Source organism: Myodes glareolus, chromosome 23 (assembly GCF_982192425.1).
Source record: "Myodes glareolus chromosome 23, mMyoGla1.1, whole genome shotgun sequence".
In the NCBI taxonomy this organism is placed as follows: Eukaryota; Metazoa; Chordata; class Mammalia; order Rodentia; family Cricetidae; genus Myodes; species Myodes glareolus.
The window spans coordinates 50,334,350-50,357,499 of NC_142048.1; the positions used below are offsets into that span (position 1 = coordinate 50,334,350).

General features: G+C 38.5%; 1 protein-coding gene across 1 annotated transcript in view; it reads right to left on the reverse strand.

Moving 5' to 3' along the window:
* Positions 1–524: 524 nt before the first annotated feature.
* Agpat5 (1-acylglycerol-3-phosphate O-acyltransferase 5) overlaps positions 525–23,150 on the reverse strand; it is a 41,854-nt gene continuing 19,228 nt past the window's right edge. Inside the window, exons 3-8 of the mRNA XM_048456130.3 lie at positions 19,306–19,421; positions 16,630–16,719; positions 9,509–9,599; positions 7,469–7,630; positions 5,783–5,906; positions 525–3,259 (exon numbers count right to left, since the gene is read on the reverse strand). Coding sequence (XP_048312087.2) covers positions 3,034–3,259; positions 5,783–5,906; positions 7,469–7,630; positions 9,509–9,599; positions 16,630–16,719; positions 19,306–19,421 — 809 coding nt within the window. The 3' untranslated portion in view covers positions 525–3,033. The remainder of the gene's footprint in view (positions 3,260–5,782; positions 5,907–7,468; positions 7,631–9,508; positions 9,600–16,629; positions 16,720–19,305; positions 19,422–23,150) is intronic.

The window sequence follows — 23,150 nt, forward strand, 5'->3', positions numbered from 1 at the left end:
GGAGTCAATTATTTTATGCCTACATTTTGGCAGGTTTTAATTTCTAATTTTTTCTTAATAGCTAATCTAGTTCAGTCATTTGACTGATTAAGCATGCAATATTGTAAAGGGAAAAGTAATGAGTATACAAACTACAAAGAAAACTGATAATTAAGTGAAAAAATTACACAGAAATGAAATATGGAAGATATCACCAAGTGTCTAAGAATTGGTCAGCCTGGCACTTTTATTACAGCCTTGTTGAGTGACACAAGACAAGCTTCCTAGGGGGTCACCTGCTGATCACCAAACTGACAACTGTGAGCATAGGGCACACACCCTCTAAAGTAGGAAAATTAGCTTATATAGCCCAACTATCACATTGCTTCACAACTGGGGTTTTTCAATGTATTTTTTAAAACTTTGCTCAATACTTAAAAAATATTGTAGCTTTATAAATTCAGAATGCAGGGCTAATCACTAAACCTTTTATATGCTAGAAGACAGGTGAACCCTGAGCCATGAAATGTTAGACAGCACAGACATGAGACAACAAGAGATTTTATTTCCTTACTTTCATCCAAACACCCTTTCCAAGAAACATAAAAGCATGCACAGTGATGGCACTCTTATCAAGGAAAGCTATAGTAGCCCCTAAGCTGCAATTCGACATTAATATTTATTTAATATAACAGTAATATAAATAAAATCTTAAATTATAGTATCTGAAAGGATTCACAGTTAAGCTGTTAATTTTCAGAAAATAGTTATGTCAAGTCAAAATTAACATGTTTAAGAGATGCTTCTAGTTTTCCAAACATTTTGATATAATTTATTTCCAATTATGATATTTTATAGACTGCTCTCGAGAAGAGTAAATACAGCTCTAATGTTCAAAAGACCATATGTAGACCACTTTGCCCTGTTTAAAAAGAATCAGTTACATCCATGTAATTCTAATGGTACTGTCTTCTAAAATTCAAATATACAGCACATACATAATTTGTTTTAATGTGTGTGTACATATGTATGTATGCATGTGCATGTGGCTTCCCACACAGGCCCGAGAATATGTCCAATTCCAATCAAGCTGGAATTATAGGCTTTTGTGAGCCTCCATGCAGGTGCTGGGAACTGAACCCTCTGCAAAAATGGCAACTGCTTTTTAACTGATGAGCTGTTTCTCCTGTCCTCAGCCATGTTTACAGTCTAGCTTGTACTTATTTTGATCTAGTCAAAATCAGCTCTAATAGGACTGTTTAAAAAATGTATTTAACCAAAATGTGAGATTGATTTCAACTTCACTTTTTTAAGTAAAAGATGATTACAATTCGGCACAGTAACATGATAAACAAGTTTTTTGATTTGCTTTTAGGCCACTATATTCTTTGGATGTATGTGTACTGTATGTGAATATACATATCCACATGTGAACATACATATCCACATGTGAATATGCATACTCATATGTGAATATGCATATTCATAAACAGATATATATTCATGTGAATATACATATCCATATATGAATATACAAACACATAGAAACCAAGTGACAGCATGACTCTTAAAGATGTTGGAAATGGCTCATTTTCTGGTTTCAGGAAAACAATATAAGAGGCAAAATTTCCCTCAATTAAAAAAATTTATTTATTGTGATTCAAATGGTCTATTTCAACTCGATCATTGGTATAATTTTGTGACAAAAATCTGTATGCAGAAATGGTACCTTAAAGGACTCATAGGCAATCACACTTAAATTACAACTAAGAATACAGCAAATCAAACTTTAGAAAGCCTTCTTCCATAGGATACACTGTTGCATGACTGAGAAGAATGTGAGTTGGTCCTGGAAGGTAGCTCTTGTTCACAGGTGATATGTATGTATCAACAGTGTAGCTTCATTAAAACTAAAGAGAAATAATATTTACCCAATTCTGATGTTACCTGACATGAACAAATGCAAAACACTTCTTCAGTAGCCAAGGAGGCTTACCCACAGTAGTCAGGGAAATGCCGCTCTGAGCCACGCAGCAGCACGGCCTGCACCCCAACAATGAACAGCACCACTGGAAGACACCAAGCTAGAAAGCAAGGGCTGGGAGAAGCAGCAAGCGACCATGAACGCACACGCTCCAGACCAAATGCAGCGCGAAAGCAAAGGAGACAGGCTGAAGGCACGTGCTAGGACAGACAATCAGGATGCTGGCAGACTTCCATCACTGTGGTTGTCCGTTCTGTTATGAAAATCACAGGGCCCTTATGTTTATAAGCACTCACAGCACAGACACTGGGAGGCACTAACTCAGTAGCTCAGATGCTGGGCTATTTAAAGCTCCGCCAAATGAGACACTCACAACAGAGTTTCAACTCCGCTCTGACACTACATATTATTCTCTGTAGAATAAGGGGTATGCAAATTAAGCAATTTTAATAAATATTAGAAATGCTTGTTATTTTGTAAATATAAAGAAAACTAGCTAAATAGAGCAATATAATAAAAATATATGCTAGACAGATTTTTTTTTTGCCATGAATACTTCTCACCTTTTTCTTTGAACATTAACACATAATTACAATATCTTTCCATGACTTGTAGAATTTAACAAAAACCCAGTATCACATAGCTTCAAAATATAAAATACTTTAGTGATAAGAGTTTGAGCTGCCAAGTAATCAAGATGGGAGATAACCAATATAGTGAAATATGCTAAAAAGTAATGTTAAAATACAGCCATCTGAATTATAAACAACATCAAATTACACAATCCAAATGATCTTTGCAAGTGGACATAAGTTCATGAAGAACACAAAAACAGCATAAACTCCACTTAGCTTTCATGTTTCCAGCAACCCCAGCACCTGAAAAGCCATGTGTGTTTGCCCCAAATCAACTGCCTGTTGGCTATGGTCACTAATTCTATCCAGAATTATTTTTATTTTATCCAGAGTTCAATCACCAAGGCTTTAAAAAAAACTTCTTCCTTAATTCAGGAAACAATGTGACGTAATGTGCAGCCATCCGTAAGAGACAATGACTGGAGCCGCAACTGCTTACGTCTTAATAACAAACCATAGGCAGCCAAGGAGGGTTCCATACAACCAGGTGCCCACATACAGTTTCCTTCCAGACTCTGTCATGAGCATGGCAGCAGTCAAACTCCCCAACATCAACACTGATGGTAAAGTCTTCTTGACACTTAGTCTGGAATGAACACTTTTCCCAGGAAATTTATTTCTTCTTTCTGGATCTGGTGAATCATAGAATTCTATGAGCAACCTATGGCCAGAATGAAAAACAACAGAATTAACACTTTCAGTTTTGGACATTTTGGTTTTTGAAACAAACAAAAAAATCATCTATTGGATACTAATTACTTGCTTGAGCAAGTACAGTTCCTTAGAACTCCACGAGAGATATTAGAGACAGTGTGGTAGGGAATCCACCACTAGTTTACGGTATCATTGTAGTCTCTCCTTACCACATGGGAAGTGAAAGTCAAAACACTTGGTTTAAGTGTTTGATGAGGACTTTGGGAGGGAGATGTGTGAGTATGTTTATTTACTTTTATTTTATGTGTATGGGTGCTTTGCTTGTGTGTAAACCATGTGCATGTCTTGTGTCTGCAGAGGCCAGAGAGGGTGTCAGAGAGTTACAGACAACTGAGAGTCACCATATGGTTGCTGGGAAAGGAACCCAAGTCCTCTGGAAGAGCAGCCAATGCTCCTAACTGCTGAGTCATCACTCCAGTTCCATTTTTGTTTTTCACCTCTGCATCTGTAAGAACTTACAGCACCCTGACTCACGTGACCAGTGGCCTACCAGCCTCACTCCTTCCTCTCATAGCTCTCATTCCGTCCGGACTAAAGAAAAGGGCTGAGGCTGTAGCTCAATGGTACAGCACCTGCCTATCAAGTGTGAGCCCCTGGATCCAATCTCACAAAAAGAAGCCTTCAAAGAAGTTAAAGAAAAGAAATTCTTACAATATACATTGAGTTTTCATTCTGTGGCAGTCTGAGTAAGAATGTCCCCGCAGTTTCATATATATGAATGCTTAGTCACCAGGGAATGGTAACCATTTGAAAAGGATTGTAGAGGTGTGGCCCTGTTGGAGGAAGTGTGCCACTGGGAGTGGGGCTTTGAGGTTTCCAAAGTCCATCCAGGTCGTCTCTCTCAGTCTCTATGCCTGTGGATCAGAATGTAACTCTCTACTACTTCTCCAGCACCATCCTGTCTGAGTGCTCCAATGCTCTCCATCATGATGATAATGGACTACATTGCTGAAGCTGTAAGGAGGTCCCTAATTAAATTCTTTCTCTTACAAGAGTAGCTTTGGTCATGGTGACTCTTCACAGCAACAGAACATTGACTAAGACACCTCCCAAAAGTTCATATTCCCACGTAATTATAAAAACAGCGGGGACAAATAAAGAGCACAGTGTGTTAATTCTCATCTGACTTAAACATGTAAGGACACAGCAGCAGGACAGGACCGACAGCACAGGAAGCGTTCCCACTGCCCTATGGGCACATTCATAGGGGTAATGACGAGTACATGTTTGTTGTGGAATATTATTTTAAAATGTGTTACATTTGTTTATGCTGTGGAACATTTATTTAATGATGCAAGGATGTGTTACATTCTTTATGTTGCATTTGTTATACTCTGTGAAGCTGTGCCTGTCTAAAACACCTGATTGGTCTAATAAAGAGCTCAACGGCCAACAGCTAGATAGGCGAAAGGATAGGCAGAGCTAGCAGGCAGAGAGAATAAATAGGAGGAGAAATCTGGGAGGAAAAGATTGAGGAACAAAAGATAGGAGGAGAGGAGGACTCCAGGGGCAGCCACCCAGCTACACAGCCAGCTATGGAGTGAGAAGTAAAAAAAGGTAAAGCCTGGGAGCATAAGGTAAACGATATAATTTAAGTAAAGAATAGCTGGCTAGAAACAAGCCAAGCCAAGGCTTCATCTTCTTAAAAAACAATAAGTCTCCATGTGATTTATTTGGGAGTTGGGTGGTAGGCCCCCCAAAGAGCGAAAGAGTCAAAGAGTAAAAACACATGTTAAGTGTCTATAACAGAAACAGGTGGGTATTAAACACTGTCCAGTCCTTTTCTGAAAACACATTTTCATATGAAGGTACATAGGTCTTCTTACACTGATCCTATCAGCAAACAATCCTGAATTGATGGGTTGAAAAAAATTACGTAAAGTACTAACTACTTTTTACTAACTCAAAAAAAGGTGATAATTTCACTATGAAAATATCAACTGCCCCCTCCTCTTCCCATAAGCACACTGTGCTTCACTGTCTCCACCTGCACGGTCTTGCTGTTCCCTGTGCAGCTAGCACAGAGGAAAGGCTCCTCCTTTACCTCACACAGCAGTCTACTCAGGAAACACTGCAGGTAGGCCACCTGCACACAATCTTCACAGTAGCTCCTAACATTTAAAATGTGAGCACAGAAGGAGAGAGTAAGTTTTAACCTGAGTTCATGAAAAGCATCCCTGAAACAAGAGTCTAGTTTCACTGTAGCTGTGCCGTTAGCTTTGAAAGAAGCCTCCTAGTTACCGTGCTGAGTTGTCATTGTACAGAAACCAACAGCCGTACTGATGCAGAAACGGTAAAGTTCATTTTTATACAAGAGCAATTAAACATGTTACACAGGAATATGAAAGGTTTTATCCATGTGAGTTTGATTAGTATTTCGTAAATAATGAAACACCTCTTTTCAAACTGGTTACTATAGTGAAACTGAGTTGCACTGCAGTTTCTGAATGCTGGAACTGTTACCACTTACTTATCTTTGATCTCAAAACGCTCATGAAGCCATTTTTTCATGTGTTCTTGTTCCTCTGGAACTTCATTTTTGTCTATACGATCAAAGTGAATATGAAGTTTGGGACACTGTTTGCAGAGAAACTCTAACAAAGAAGAAAAAGATTTCAGGTCTTACTACTCTAGAATCCATGATTATATAATGTAACTTACAATGAAAACAAAGCGATAAAGATCCCAAAAAGTTGGAAAAAACCCTATAAACTATGACTTACAGTATTAAGCTCAGGTTAAAATCTGTATTAACACACAGCACTTGCTAACCCCGAGTCAGTTATCACTGACTTCTAACAGCCGGACTGAAGAAGCAGCCATCTCTCATCTAGGTATAGAAGTGTCAAAATGAAACCTATCACTTTGTATACTAAAGTTTTTTTAAATATTTAAAAGTTAAAAATCTCTTATATTGTAGTGCTTTTCCTCTTTTACTGTCAAAGTATGTATGAAAGCTGGCTGGTTTTGACCATCAAACCGCTTCATGTTCCTAGGGTTAGGATTGCATGTCTTCCTTCTGCTTCTTCCTCCTTAGTACTGGGGATTACAATAGAGCTCTTCTGTCTGTGACAAACGTGTGTTTCTCCCCCTCTCTGCTCTCTTCCCTCTAAGATGAATACTCTGAAAGGGGCCAGAAGCTTCCAGCATTCCTTTGTTCTTCTGCCCCATGTTCAAATGCTGAGGCTGTGGCTACAGTTACGTAAGCTATTCTCACTCTTTGGTTGTGACACAGGCAACAGTTCTGAGTTCCTAAAATCTAGTACATGCTTGAAAAGGGTACAATTTCTTCTTGTCCGATAATACAAATGTCCTTCCCAAGCATGCTATAAAGAAGGCTTAAGACAAAAAACATTTTAACAAAGGGTGGGAGAAGAGGGAAGCTAATATAGTGACTTGAGTTCCAGGCCAGCTTGGTCTACACAGTGAGTTCCAGGAGAGTCAAAGCTACACAGTAGGACCCTGCATTGAAAAATAAAACCAAACCAAGCAAATCAAAACAAAACAAAAACAGAAAAAGAAGTTTCAAGGTGGGTTGGGCAATGGTGGCGCAGGCCTTTAACCCCAGCACTCGGGAGGCACAAGCAGGTGGATCTCTGTGAATTCGAGGTCAGCCTGGTCTACAGGGCAAGTTCTTGAACAAAAAAAGCTACAGAGAAACCCTGTCTTGAAAAACAAGACAAAACAAAACAAAAAAAAAAAAACAAAAAAAGAAAAGAAAAAGAAAAAGGAGATTCAAGGCTACCACTGACCACGCTGCGCCTCCGGACACTGCTAGCTGAGCAGCTTGTCCTCACATCTTGTAGATCTTCCCAGTCTCACATGTGAGCCTCTGGCAGGAAGAAGCCAGGCTAACGACCTCCACAGACTCATCAGAAACATAAAATTTAGAATGCTGGGTGAAATTTCAAATGTTATACATGAGTAACCACCAGTGAGAGAAACAAAGGAAGGCCAGCTGCAGGGCTAGAACATCTTAACACAGGGCGGCTGAATCAGGAGGACTGCTAATTCGAGGGTAGAGCTAAATAGCAAGCACCACACTTCTTCCACAGGAAAGCACTGATTAACTGAAAAAGGAAGAGAGAGAAACGAGTCTGTATCTTACCTGTACCATGTACTGCTCGGACTCTAATACACAGAAATATGGACTTACCAGTCATGGACGGTGTATTTGAGTATTTTCCTGACCCTTTCTCATTCCCTTCGTAAACCACTGTGACATCGTAAATTGCATCTAAATGACTCTTCATAGAATCAAAAGCAACATGAGTTGCCTTTATCCTTGGTGTCAGCACGTGTTTTAATACTGGAAGGCCTAGAAAGCAGGAGGATTCAGTGTGGTCATGATTAGGAATACATTAAGTTCAACATCTATATTACTTATCAACTACCGCAAATAGACAGGAATTAAAAGTTTAAAGCCCTAACCTCACATCTATGAGCTGGCTACGGGCTTAGAATGCTCTCTTGCATTTCCATCTTCACTAGGTCAAACTGCACTGAACAAATATCCATTAAACATCTACATGAATGAGACACTCTAATGGAAGCTGGGAAAGGCTGGCCTCAGGAAGCTCATGACTCCCTTGGACCCTTCTCTTTGGTAAGCCCTGAGAGAAAAGATACACAGAAAGGCAACGACATCTTGCCAATCACTCAACTTTTTCTAGGAGTAGAATTCATCACTCCCTCCACTGTCTTCTAATGTGTTCTCTGCTTGACTCGAGTATGTACTGACAATTTCACAGGAAACACGAGGTCTTACTGTGAAATCTGAACAGTGACTAGGGAGAACCCGACTGGAAGTTTCTACTGCCTCTCTCCAGGGAAAGTGCTGCATAAGGAAGAAGAACAGTTGCAGTATGGTGGGACTGTCTACAGAAGAATTTTTAAAATGCAGGGTGGTGTGGGAAAGAAAACGATTCCCACAACCACATATCTGACTTCAGTCCCCAGGGCAGAAAGAGTATAATTTATTCACACACTTGTACCAAAGTCTGAAAAGTCGACCAAGTTGAGAGACTTTTCTTGTCAGCTAAGTCCTTCTTTGCCACTAGAGGCCATCCGATCTCAGGACTTTATATAGAATTACCCTGTCAGACCTGCAGGTTGCGTGTTACCTTAAACAGGATTATTAATTTTTTGACAGACCCAGGCTGGCCTCAAATTAATAAGCCTCCCACCTTAGATCCCAGGCACTGGGTTCATAGGTACGCACTACCAATTCTGGCTCGACCAATATTTCTATTAGATGATTAGAACTGGAAGCCCAAAAAGCAGGTTAGATGTATAGCAACATATAAGAAGAAATGTATGCATGCCTGTCTGTACCTATTAACACCCAGTCCTCCAGTGTCCAATTATTACAACCACACCAACAATGCTCAGAAATCAGACAAAGCCTAGCCTTTTGTGACTGACCAGAAGAAAATTCTCATCCTTCAGGGATGTCAGAAAGCATCTCCTCTAGTCTTCATGCAGAAAGAACTGTGATCCCAACCAAGTGCTTCTCAATTCTGAAGCATGATATGGCTGGCACACACTATCCTGAAACTAACTGATTCCTCCTAGTGTATTTATCCAACTCCTAGATCTATACTCAAAGAACTTGAATGAAAATGTCACAATGAACCCGTATTTTATGAACTAATTTTAAAAAGTAATAATTAAAAAAAGAAAATTGTCTAAAAAGTAGACAAGAATAAACAAACAAACTCTCCTTGTGGATGATTATCTAGTACTTGCTCTGGCATTGACTCTGTCTTGTTTTCATCTCCAATTCACAGCGTGGGAGTATATGCCATAGCAAGCATGTGAATCTAACCTCTGCGACACAAATTACTAAGAATCTACTTAACTCTGTAAAAGTTCAGACACTTTCTCATTCAGTTCTTATAAGAAACACATATTCTCACGGGCTGGAGAGATGGCTCAGAGGTTAGGAGCAATGACAGCTCTTTCAGAGGTCCTGAGGTCAATCTCCAGCAACCACACATGGTGGCTCACAACCATCTATAATGAGATCTGGCTCCCCCTTTTGACATACAGGCAGAACACTGTATACATAATAAATAAATAAGTAATCTTAAAAAAGGAAAAAAAAACCCCCATATTCTCCAGTAAGAACCTAAAGAAAACAAAGATTGTTCTCTTTAAAAAGTACTTTTCTGAATATAGTCAAAATTCTACTTACCCCGTTGAGCAGCAAATGCCTGACTGGCTGAAAGGACTTTTGTCTGTGTTCTATTATATCTTGTTCCCTCTGGAAAAATCACAAGATACATCTGTGGAGCATAAATAAACTTCAGTTTGTGTGATTCCACTGCTGTAACCACTAACGTAGCAATTTAAACTGTGACTGTTGAAGTAGATTTTCACATGGTGAGAAAATGTGTATTTATTTACAAACAACCTTTACTTTCAGCAAAGTTACCAAAATGTAGAGATTCAATTAAGGCTGACCACAACATAGACTACAATAAAACATAGCTCTACATTTATGGTAAAGTAAACCTTTAAAAATCTATAACTATATCAGGTAGTGGTGGCACACACCTTTAATCCCAGCATTCAGGAGGCAGAAGTAGATGGATCTCTATGAGTCAGCCTGGTCTACAGAGTGAGCTCCAGGACAGGCTCCAAAGGTATACAGAGAAACTTTATCACAAAAAACCAACAAATAAATAAATAAATTTTTAAAAAACAGCTATGACTGTTTAAGAACTAGTTTTAGAACATGCTAATAGTCACTAAGAAAAAATTTGGACACAAAATGCTGCTATGTGATTAATGACCCTTCAGTTTCCCAAAATAAATTATGACATTTTATTTTTGCACATATTAAAATTTTATTAGCACATATTAACTGTACATGTTAGTGGAATCTGCTATATATCTGCACAAACACACAGAGCACACTCATCATATCCAACCTCAATCTTCCACCATACATGGGTGCAGCTAGCAATGTCCTTAAGTGTCAAGGCTAACAGTACATCTATTTGAAAACTGCTTATAAATTTAATACTTGTGTTTCAAAAGTCTCATACAATAGTCCATTTTATAGAGCCCCCTGAGGGCATTTTACATCACTTCTTTTTACAGCAACCTCATACTCATTACATAAAGCTGAGAATACACTAATTGTAAACAAAATGAGGTAGCCAGACAGATATAAAGTCATCAATTGATAGAAGATTTTATGCTTAATATCTTGGGAAAATAAAAATATTATGACCACATAATAAGAAAACTTCTTGAGAACTGAGTAGTGTAAAAACATTTAACTGATGGCCAACAGACAAACTCATCAAGTAAAAAGAATAATATAGAAAACAACAGAAGAGGGATTCATGAGAGAAAACTATACCCATTTATCCATGCTCAAATGACACCGAACAATACTATTTCCCAACACAGCTAGTTATAAGCAACGTTTTTTTCTAAGCAATCTGTGGATATAAAACTCCTACTGAATGAACCTATAGGAGAATATAAATTTGTTTATGAATAAGTTCACAAGAAGTGCAGTGATTCATCTAAAAAGCTGGTATAATGTACAAGAACATCTCTGCAATTCTCCATTTTCAGCTCCTTTTGTCCCAAAGCGCTGGCTGGCACTGTAAACAGCTGATCCCCAGCTGTGGCATTATGCTGGGAGCTTGTAGGGCCTTGAAAGTATGGGGCCTAACTGAAGGAAGTCACCAAAGGGCAGGCCTTGAGAATTGTAACCCAGTTCCACTTCCTGTCCCACCCAGACAGGAGCAAACATCCTCTGGTGGCCTCAGCTCTATCAGAGTACCAGCCCTGCATGATGGAATATACCAACAAAGCACAGGCCAAAATAAAGCCTCTCTCAAGCTGCTTCTTATTAGAAATTTAACTAGGGTACTAAGCAGAGTGGGTAATACAGAAAATTAATACAAAGAGTGGTGTTACTGAAGTTGGACTAGATTTTGCATCATAAGATAGCCATGAACCTACAGAGCTAGGGATGAAATGTGCCTGTTAGGATGTAAAATATCCACCACAGGCTCAGGAATGCGAACATTTGGTTTCCAGGTGGCAGGTGCTGTTCTGGATCCTGTGGAACCTTCAAGACATGGAGCCCCGCTGGAAGAAGTGGAACTCTGTGCAGTGAGTCCTGAGATTTACAGGCTGACCCTGCTCCCTGCCCTGTCCCCAGATCTACAGAGATCTGAGCAAGCAGCCTCATGTTCTTGCTGCCACAGCTATGTCGCCATGCTTCTCAGTCATGATACTGTCAAACCGCACGTCAAAAGACACCCTTCTTCCTTTACATGGCTTCCTGTCAGGTATTGGGTCATATCTATGAGAAAGTAATGCAGTGCCCATGCAAATACATTAGTTTTTGCTCAACCAGAGAAGACTCTTTAGAATTCATTTTTACTGCCAAATTTGTTGTTGTTGTTTGTTTGTTTGTTTGTTTAGACAGAAGTATTTATTTGGGTTTAGGATTCCAGGGGGAAAAGGGTCCAACATGATAGGGAATTGTGGAAGCAGACAGGAGATATGGCATCAGGAAAAGTGAGAACTCGCATCTCCAACTTTGAGCAGGTAGCAGAGTTTTAACTGGGAACAGTGTGGGGCTTTTAAGTCTCAAAGTCCTTTCCCAGTTATATACTGACTCCAGAAAACCCATGCTTTCTAAACTGATCCAATCAGCATGACTACATGAGAACCAAGTTTTCAAGTATCTGAGCCTCAAGGGGAGATTGCCTTGCAAACTACCACACATAATGTTTTTGTTTATGTGATGTGACCTGAGCATGTGGACCTCTTTTATTATTTCTGTATTTGATATGGGTGAAGGAAGCTGGGAAAGCCCACAGTATGTGAAGGAGGATTGAGCCTGAACAATGGGCATAGCATAGAAAAGATGAAGTCAGACAGACAAAGGGAACTAGGTTGGTGAACAGAATGTGGATCCTCGTCTAATCCTGAAGGTTAGGGTTATTCTGGACAGGACAGATAGGACTAGGCTTGGGCGCAGAGTCTGGCATTCAGGCCAGAACTGTTGATTTAGAAGAACAAATGTACTAGGTAGAGTTGTCTGGGTTGCATAGAGTGGAGTTGGTGAGTAGATTATCTCCCCCAGTTAAATACAAGGGCAAGCAAGGGCTCTTCATAAGTGCGTTAAGAGTTAGCAAGGCAAATTGCATTCCCTACTATAAATGCAAATGACCCACAGAGGCATGTGTGCATGTCCCCAAGATGCTGGTGAGGGTGGAAGGAGATTCAGGTATGGGTCTAATGCCCGCCCTGCTGAGAGGCAGTCAGTCCTATAAATTATGGGAAAAGAGTCCTCAGATGGGCAGAATCTGGTGTGTGTTTGTAAAAGAAACTCAGTCTTGATGGATGGAATGGTTTTGAGGAGTCCAGGTTACCCAGCTAGGAATGAGGCTAACTGGGTCTGTCCATAAGTTGGGTAAACACACATGTTGGGACTTCCTAGCTTATGGTAGTATGCAGAAAGTGAGACAGTGCATGGGTCTGCACTAGGTCTTCTGCATATATGTTATGGTTGACGGCTTGGTGTTTTTGTGGGACTTTTAACAGTGGAGATGGGGGTGCCTCTGATTCTTCTGTCTGCTCTTGGAACCCTTTTCCTCCTACTAGCTTGCTTCACCCAGCCTTGATGTGAGAGTCTGTGTCTAGTCTTATTGTATCTTGTTTTGTTAAGTTCAGTTGGTATCCCTGAGAGGCCTGGTCTTTTTGAAAAAGAAACAGAGAAGGAATGGATTGGGGGATGGGGAGGAGTGTGTGTGTGTGTGTGTGTGTGTGTGTGTGTGTGTGTGGTGGTGGTGGTGGATAACTGGGAGGAGTTGTGGGAAGACGAACTGCAGTTGGGGATGTATTGTATGAGAGAAGAATAAATTTAAAAAGAAGCAGGCAAAATAAGTGTTCCTAGGGCAGTTGCCAAGGTTGGGCTAGTTTCATATCTTATTCCAACAATCTTTTTCTAAGTTTGCTTGTTGTACTATATAAATAAGGCCAACCCAATTTCCCAGAAAATTAGAAAACAACCTTCCTCAAGACCCAGCAATACAACTTTTGGGTATATATCCAAAGGATGCTCAATCATGCCACAAGGACATATGCCCAACTATATTCACAGCAGCATTGTTTGTCATAGCCAGAACTTGGAAATAACCTAAATGCCCCTCGACTGAAGAATGGATAAGGAAAATGTGGTACATTTACACTTACTACATAGCATAAAAAAATGACATCTTGAAATCTGCAGGTAAATGAATGGAGCTAGAAAACATCATTTTGAGTGAGGTAACACAGACCCAGAAAGACAATTATATCATATGTACTCACTCATAAGTGGTTTTTAAACATAAAGCAAAGAAAATCAGCCTACAAATCACGATCCCAGAGAACCTAGACAACAATGAGGACCCTAAGAGAGACATACGTGGATCTAATCTACATGGGAAGTAGAAAAAGACAAGATCTCCTGAGTAAATTGGGAGCATGGGGACCATGGGAGAGGGTTGAATGGGAGGGGAGAGGCAAGGAGTGGAGAAAAATATAGAGCTCAATAAAAATCAATTAAAAAAAAAACAAAGCAAAAAGAAAGCCATTAAAAAAATAAGGCCAACCATTCCAATAGAAAATCTTGATTTTCCCTTTGTACCTCCTCTATATTCACAATATTTTTCTTCCCCTCTTTATTAAAAATAGTGGTGGCACATGCCTTTAATCCCAGCACTTGAGAGTCAGACACAGACAGATCTCTGAGTTCGAGTTCAGCCTGGTCTACAGAGCAAGTTCCAAGACAGACAAGGCTATACCAAAAAAAAAAAAAAAAAAGCTCAAAAAAAAACCCAAAACACAAAAAGAGAAAAAAATAAATGAACAAAGAAATCTTTTTAAAGTTGGCTACATGTACGAACCTCTTTGCCACTGACCAAAAACTGGTATTTATCATCTTTTCTCAATTGAGACTCTGTACATAAAATCCCTACTCAAGAACAGGACGAATGAGAGCCACAGAGAAAGCTTGTCAACTACATCACACAGAAATGTTCATGTTTTTTGTTACTACCCATTCATTGCTTTTATCTGTTGAATTCTTACAAGAACCAGCTTCATTCTCTTCTATGATGATCTTCTATGTAATTTTAAAAATATGTATTCAAGGCACAAAGTATCATTTTAAAGAGATGCTTCAGCCTCTGATGGAAAAGTGGACATCTGTTTTACACTAAAAACTAGTCAAAATAAAGAGCTATTTAATAATTATCAGATTTCTAAATACATTTAAATAAAGCCTATTATTGAAATGTAATTTTCTATTAAAAACAGCCTTTCTCTAGAACTGCATAGATTCACCTACTTTTTCAGAGTCTCAGTCTCTTATTTCAAAGTGAGAGATTCTTAAAGGACTAGGAAACTCCAAGCAGCAATTTGTATGTTCTTAAAGTTGCCTTCTAATTTTGTTCAAAAAACTAATTTACTAGCTTTTAAAGTCAACACATTTATACAGCAGTAACTTTAGAAGTTTAAATCTTGATTTACTCTATAATACGTTTACAAGAAAACTGCAAAATGTAATTTTCTTCCTCACCAAGCTTATTATTAACCATGGAAATGCAACATGTACACACACACACACACATATTATGGAAGGAAAAACAGTAAGCTGCCTCTTTGAGGTGTCTATGCCTGTATCTCAGAAACTTGTGACAACAGCGTAGTCACATGACAAGACAAGGGGAATTCAATGGACCATACAGGACAGATTACCATAAACTACGAAGGAGGGCCAATAAAATCACAAAGGATCTGCCAAAGGAAAAGCACTAGTGAAGAATCAGACCAAGAAAGTGCCATTAAGGAAAACACAGAGCAGTTGCTGCTAGTTTTGGATATGTCCTGAAACTATGCGACAGGCAACAGCTAAAAGCTGGAAAGTCAAGAATGTTATTCTTTACGGTCTCCAGAAAGAACTATAACTTTTAGATCAGGCATACAGAATCTGAAACATCCAAGAATTTTCCAAAACAAGTGATATCAAAACACAAAACCAAGCTCAGAGAGGCTCATCTAGGCTTAAAACAAAAACACACAAACCTATAATACTTTGCTTAAGACAGAGGCAAAGACCAACTGATGAAAGCAGCCAGAGAACGGGACCCAACACACAGAACAGTCTCCACACTCAGCACGCTGATGGCCACTTTACTAGAAGACACAAAAAACAGGCAGACTGTGAATACAAGGCCAACATCCATGTAAAAATGAGGTGGTTTATTTACTTCATAAATACAACCCCACAGCAGAATACACAAGAAACTTTCAAGCAATCATCTCTGGTTGGGTTGACTGGCAAGTTAGAGGAAAGAAGGGTCACTCAAGTCCATACCTTCATATTTTACATTTTCAAAAAAAGCACAATTCTGACTACTAAAGATTAAAAAAAAAAAAAAAACAAACCTCAATTCTACTAAACTTTATAACACTTCAAACTAAGGCATCCCCTTTTCCATATTACAGCTGATCTCTACAGAGTGCTGGAAATGCGGAAAGGGCCACTGCTCATCATTACACCCATTCCACCATCTCCAGATCAGGTGCAGTTTCCTACTTCAGAAAGTTCTGGAAGGTACTCAGAAGTAGACAATGATCATACCAGCCAATAAGCAGCTCTGGCTGTTGCCTGGTAAGTGAAGGGCATGAGGGAAGCAGCAGATGAGAGGAAAAGGAAAAGAACTCTCCAAGCTCTCACCAGAGTCATGTTACAGAGGAGTCATGGAAAAAGGCATTCGGCAGCAATTAGCAATCTTGAAATAGAAGGCCGAAATTTTTATTTGTTTGTTTGTTTGTTTATTCATTCATTTATTTATTTATTCCCCTTTAAGGGAAAAAGTTCTGTAAAATATTCACTCTAAACGATTTTTCATCAGGAGACTCATTATTTCTTGTAAACCTTAATTTATGCAATAAAAATCTAAATTTACACAAACAAAAACAGCTGTTCTTCTAAAACTGAATGAAATATGAAGATTAGCTCTTCGGTGCTTAAATGCAAGGCAGCCAATGAACCTCCACGTTCTGGAGAGTAGAAGACATACACTTGCCTTTCTGAGTCAATATTGATAGTTACTAGGAAAAAACCTTAAAATCATTAGTAGCAATCTTTCCTGACAGCTAAGAGGACAGTTTATCTCAACAAAACTCTGAATTAGTTATTTCATGTGTGGTAATATGTTTTTAAAATGACTGAGATTTTAACTTCTTAAATTGCAAACTGAGTTGAGGAATGGAAAAGGGCACTCTTACTGGTGTTCCTGCGTTCACGTAGCTCTGAAGCATGTTTCTCATTTCTTTCTCATTAAATTTGGCACTTCGCTTTACATAAATTCCTCCATGCTGATACATAAAAAAGAAAAAGAAAAGAAGCAATTACTCTTTAAATAACTAATTGTCATAGGTATCAAAAAGGCAACTTTACTCCCAACAAGTAAAGAATGAAACTACATCTCAGAACTCAAGCTACAGTTAATATTTAAGTATTACCATCTATACAATACCATAAAAATTGATGTGGGAGTCCCCTCTGTATGCTGTGAATATGCTTTATTACCATTGGTTAATAAAGAAGCTGCTTTGGCCTACTGCAGGGTAGAACAGAGCTAGGCGGGAAAACTAAACTGACTGCAGAGAGAAAGAGAAAGAAGGTGGAGTCAGGAAGATGTCATGTAGCTGCTGAAGAAAAAAGGCATCAGAACCTTTCTGGTAAGCCACAGCCTCGCTGTGATACACAGATTAAAGGAAATGGGTTCATTTAAGATGTAAGAGCTAGCTAAAAATATGGCTAAGTTGTTGGCCAAACAGTGTTGTAATTAATAAAGTTTTTGTGGTGATTATTCAGGTCTGGGTGGCCAGGAAACCACAGAACAGTCTCTGATTACAGGAAATTCTATTTCTACAGAACCTGAATAAAAATGTGTGTTGCACTGTGCTGAAAAAATACACAATTTTGTCAGCAGTTAAAATTTTCTTTCTAAAAAAAAAATTCTTTCTTTAAAAGATTTAATTCAACAACTTTTTGTGATGGAACTTAACTCACTGATTTCTACTGTCATTAACAAAGTTAATTAAAAGTATCTTTAAAATGACCACACTCCCAGGACTGGAAAGATGGCTCAGTGGATAAGAACACTTGCTGCTCTTTCAGAGGACCAGGATTCAGTTCCCAGCACCCACATGGTTACAACTATCTCTAACCCAGTTGCAAGGGATCTAGCATCTTCTTCTGACCTCCATAACCACAAAGAATACATATATGCAAGACACTCAATCACATAAAGTAAATTAAAAATAATAAATAAATAAAAGAGGCCACTGGCCAGGAGGAAAGAGCATAAATTAAAAAAAAAACTACGCTTACAATCTTTGAAAATTAAAATATGGACAAAGTGCCAGAAATACATATATAGAAGACAGTCAAGCATACAGAATAAATTAAAAACAAGGAAAGAAGGAAAGGACGGAAGGACAGAAGAAAGGAAGGAGAAAGAGAAAGAAGGAAGTAAAAGAAAGAGAGAAGGAAGGAAGGAAGGAAGGAAGGAAGGAAGGAAGGAAGGAAGGAAGGAAGGAAGGAGAAATGAAGAAATGAAGAAAGGAAGAAAACAAGCAAGTAAGCAAGTTGGTTACTGGCCAAAGTGGAAGGGCATTAAAAAATAATTTTATAAAAAGTCTACATTTACAACCTTTAGGGAATTAAAATATGGACTCAGCTACAGAGATTTATGTGACATCATTACAGACTACATTTTGTTCCCCCAAAATCTTATATTGAAGCCCAAACTTTCATAGCAACTGTATATGGAAATAAGGTCCTTACGAAAATAATTACAGTTAAGCGAAATACACTAGCTAAGGCCCTGCTAGAATGTGCATACGTGGGAAAAAGACCAGCTCAGAACACAAGGAGAAGGCGAGTCTGCAAGTCAAAAATGTGGGTCTTGGGGGAAAGCAGCACTACACACACCCTGATCTTGAGGAGACTTCAACCATCTTAACTGTGAGAAAGCATTCACACTTCATCTACTGAGCTCAGTTTCTGGTTTTATTTCCTACAGATCACTAATTACATTTAAATCAATTTTTTAGCTTTTTAAAAATAATTTGTTTTTGTTTTATATGTGTTAGTGCTTTTGCCTTCATGTCTGTCTGTGTGTGCGTGTCAGATCCTCTGGAACTGGAGTCACAGACAGCTGTAAGCTGCTATGTGGGTGCTGGGAATTGAACTCATGTTCTCTGGAAGAGCAGTTGGTGCCTTTGGACTGCTGACGCATCTCTCCAGCCCCTTGAATCAATTTATTAACATAACTGATTGTCAAATTTTATGCCTTTTAATTTTCTATTTGGCATCTAGGTATTTGTCTTTCTGCTACTTCATTTAACTCTCTGGAAAACCAGACATGTAGAGTCCCCACTAAGAATGAGAGCTGCAGAGACAGCTTAGTTGGGAAAGCACCTGTCTCACAAGTATGAGGACCCAAAGGATAACTGGGCACAGCAGTCCACACTTTTTATGTCAGTAATGGCAAGGAGGTAGACAGGTAGTTGGGGCTAGCTGGCTGGCTAGCCTGGCCGACACGGCAAAGATCTGTCTAGGAGACTGTCTCAAACAAAGAGTGGAAGATGCCTGAGCACGACAGTTGTGCCAAAAATCGTCCTGACCTCCACATGCATCAATATATGCACGCAAGCATGCACGTGTGCGCACACACAGAATTCTAAATAAAAATACTTAAATTTAAAATAAGCCATTAAAAAATCATTTTAAAAACATCTGTATTGAGGCTGTAACTCAGCAGAAGGCTATTTGCCTAGTATGCACGAGGCCCCACGTCCATTCACTAGTATCATACATAAAACAAAGAAAATCAGATACATTTTCACTAAATTGTGTTAAATTTGAAATAAAAGAGCAAAGACAAAGGTTACCTGAGCAAAGTAAAACCCATACAATGGAATCCATTTTAACCTGTCTTTCAGCACATAGCGCACATGTCCAAGGGCATCCTGTCGGGCAGCCAGCATGTCTGCAATAATCCAGTCAACTGTAAGACAGAACCCAGTCAGTACTAGCCAAAGTCAACTCCAGTCTTCCCCTCGCAGAAACAAAAACTCTTCACAATATAATTGGAAACATGACTGGAGTCAGAGGCAGAAGGATACAAGCTCAAAGTCAGTCTGTCTACACAGCAAGTTCAGGCCACGTAGGGCAACACAATAAGAGCTGTCTTAAAATAGTTTTTTGTTTTTAATTTTTAAAAAGAAAATACGATTAAAATGCTTAAAACAAAGCCAACTCCAGACACATTAAAAATACATAAATAAACCTTAAGTCAAAGAGAAGTTATCTTTTCCCATTTCTTAAAAGGCCTTTTATTTCAGGAATAAAACACAAAAGCTATTTTTTACATACGGCTGGTGAGATTTTGCTCAGTGGTTAAGGACACTTGCTACTCTTGCAGAGGACACAGGTCTGGTATCTATACAGTGGCTCTCTGCCTCTAACTCCAGTTCCAGGGGATGTGACGCCCTCCTCTGAGTTCCAAGTGTACCAGACATATATATGGTGCATATACATATATGCAGGGACTCACACATCCACATAAAAATAAAAAAACAATGTTTAAAAACATACAAAATATTAAGGAATTCAACAAAAGAATATACAAAGAATAAAGTCACTTTTAATTAAGGCTAAAAAACAGAAATGTTTCTCTTTTAATGAAGAATGGGAAATCATCAACAAAAATGGCAAATGAAACAAGTGCAGCTAAATATTCTATACACACAAGGTCTGACAGGAGGCTACCACACTGCATCTTCACTAGTGGCTTCCTAGATGCAGTGTGCAATTGTAAGGAGGATCTCATGTGACTTACAACAGTGCTGGGTAGATACGCACTCCTTATTTCTCAGCTTTTGAAACTGTGGGTTGCATACTCATAAGGAATCATGTAACTGATTGTAGGGGTTGAAAAAACTTTGGGAATAAAAGTTTTTAACAATGACCAAAACTTAATTCAAAATCAAATGCACAATGAACCAGGTGTCTCTGGCATCTCTCCCTGACGCTGTATTGTGCAATGCCACTGCGGCTTTCATTCTGAACACGAGACACATGTGATTCTTACCGCGCATGCTGTCACACCATGCAATGCCAACCAATGGTGCCAGAAACATGACTCAGATTCAAGACCAGTAGAACATTAAATGTAGTGCATTTAACAGAGAGACAGACAGACAGACACATACATACACAGTTTCCTGCAGACACAAAAATATGATGGCTTAATTACAGAAAATATTTAATATTTCACCACTACCATTCCTCAGACTGTAAGTACCAAACTAGTATATCTTTCAATTCTACTGCATTTGAATGTTTGATTTTAAAAACTTGCTTGTTAGTTTGAGTTTCATTAAATGAATTTTGGCCTAGTAATAGAATGGAATTTCAAACAATTTCTGAAACAGCACTAAACATATTGTGCATGTTCTACTGTGCATTTATGGAAACATTCTTAGCAATAACAACTACAAAATCTGAAAAACACTGGAATGGCCTACATCTTGTAGTATCAAATACTCAACCAAAGTTAACTAATTCCTTATATACAATTTACCCATATCATTAATATGCAGATTGCCTTTCATCTTTAATAAATGCTAAAATTATATGTATTTAAAAATAAATCTTTCTATTATTTATTATTAGTGAATGTTGGCCATATTATACTATATACTTGGGGGTCACATAAACTTTCTCAGGTGAAATAAATAAAGAAAAATAAGAAAGTGTCCTAAAAAGCAGAAAAATTTAAGACAAGACTAAATGGCTGCTGGGACCACTAAATGGATAACTCCTCGAGAATGGAAACATCAGGGTAATAGGTAAGAAAAAGTCTGCTGGGATTTAAAGAGGAATTCTAGGGTATACAACAGGGATGTTGTTGAGAATCTGAAATGAAGTGTATTCGGGGCCATCAAAATGAGACCAAAAGGAGTCAATTAGAGGAGACAATATTTGATTTAAAGCAACAAATGATTCCAGTCAGTCCAACAGTGCAGGTCTGCAATCCTAGCTATTTGGAAGACTGAAGCAGAAGGATCGTGAACTCAAGGCCCACCAAGATAACTTAATGAGTCTATGCTTCAAAATAAGAAATAAAAAGGACTGGGGATGAAGCAATGGAGTAAGTGCTAATCCTGTGTGTGGCCCTGGGCTCTATCACAGCATGAAAGAAAGTGTGTGTGGGGATGGGGGGGGGGGGGTTTGGCAAACTATAGAAAATATTATAAAGCATGGAATTTAAAATCTTATCAAAATGGGGCACTTTTCTACAACTCTGGTATAATTCTTGATCATTTAAAATTCTTTCCTAATGCACGTACAAATGGAATATCCTAAGATTTTATCCCTTTAAATGAATAATCAACTTTCAAGAAAAGTCTTAAAAGTTATTTCTAGTTATATTTTAGAAATATAACCAAGCCTATGAGAAGGATACTTAATGTATTGTCTTCATAAGCACTGAGAACCTACTCTCTGAAGGCTCTATGGCAGTGGTTCTCAACGGGCCTATGCTATGACCCTTTAACATGGTTCCTCAGGCTGTGGTGACCCCCAACCATAAAATTATTTCATTGCTGTTACGACTATAATTTTGCTACTGTTATGATTCATAATGTAAATATCTGATATGCAACTCCAAATGGGTCACAACCCACAGGTTGAGAAACACTAATCAATGGTGCTTCCTTGCCAGTGTATATCCTGGATTTAAATGAGATAAATAGCTAAAAGCCAAATTTGATATCTCTTCCTCATATTTTGTTTTTTTTAAGCTTAGGGAATAATAAATCCATTTTTATATTTAAATAAGCAGTTATATTTTGGACTCCAGTGTACCTTCTAAGAACTATTAAGAGACTATATAAATATTTCAAAATATGTCATGTGTACAAGATAAATTGCCCTAAACCATGACTTTAAATTTGAAAAATTTAGTAAAACCACTTAAATAATTTACAAGCTGGGTATGGTGGCAATTCCTTTAATCTCAGAGCTGCGGAGGCTGAGGTAGGCAAATCTCGATGAGTTCAAGACCAGCCTGTCTACAAGGCAAGCTTCAGGTCAGCTGGGGCTGTATAGTAAGACCTGGTCCCAAATAAAAATGTAACTTAGTTAGATGACACCGCATAGATTCACCATGTCCATTTACACCGAGGCTGGATTAAAACATAGAAGGGAAAGTATTATATTCACATAAATATTTACATTTTGGGCTCTAGCAAGAATAATTTAATTTGGTTAAGTTAGGATTCTTCAGTAGTGATGTAGATAAGCAGAATCCACGCTTCCCTTAAGAAGCATGTTCTGGAAGAGAGAACAAAAAAATAAATCTTATTCTCCTCATCTGTATAGTTGTGTCTCATTCGTTTCTAATTCTTAGGGTTACATACAAAATATGGTACATAAGAGCTTATACCCAAAATCCAGCACTGTGCTATAGCCACCATCATCCACACTACTGCTAAATACCACCCATGTGCAGGCACTCTACTGGAATTATAAATGTAACTATTTGTATACTCCCTTAAAGCCTCAATCAGTAGGTGTCACTCACACCTAACCCACAGGCTCAGAGAATCCCAGTACTCTGCCCGTTGGCACAGAGTCTACAGCGGGAGCACACAAACACAGGGTCTCCCAAACTGCAAACCCACAGGGGTTTATGACCATCCACTCAACCATACATAGTATTAGTCAAGAA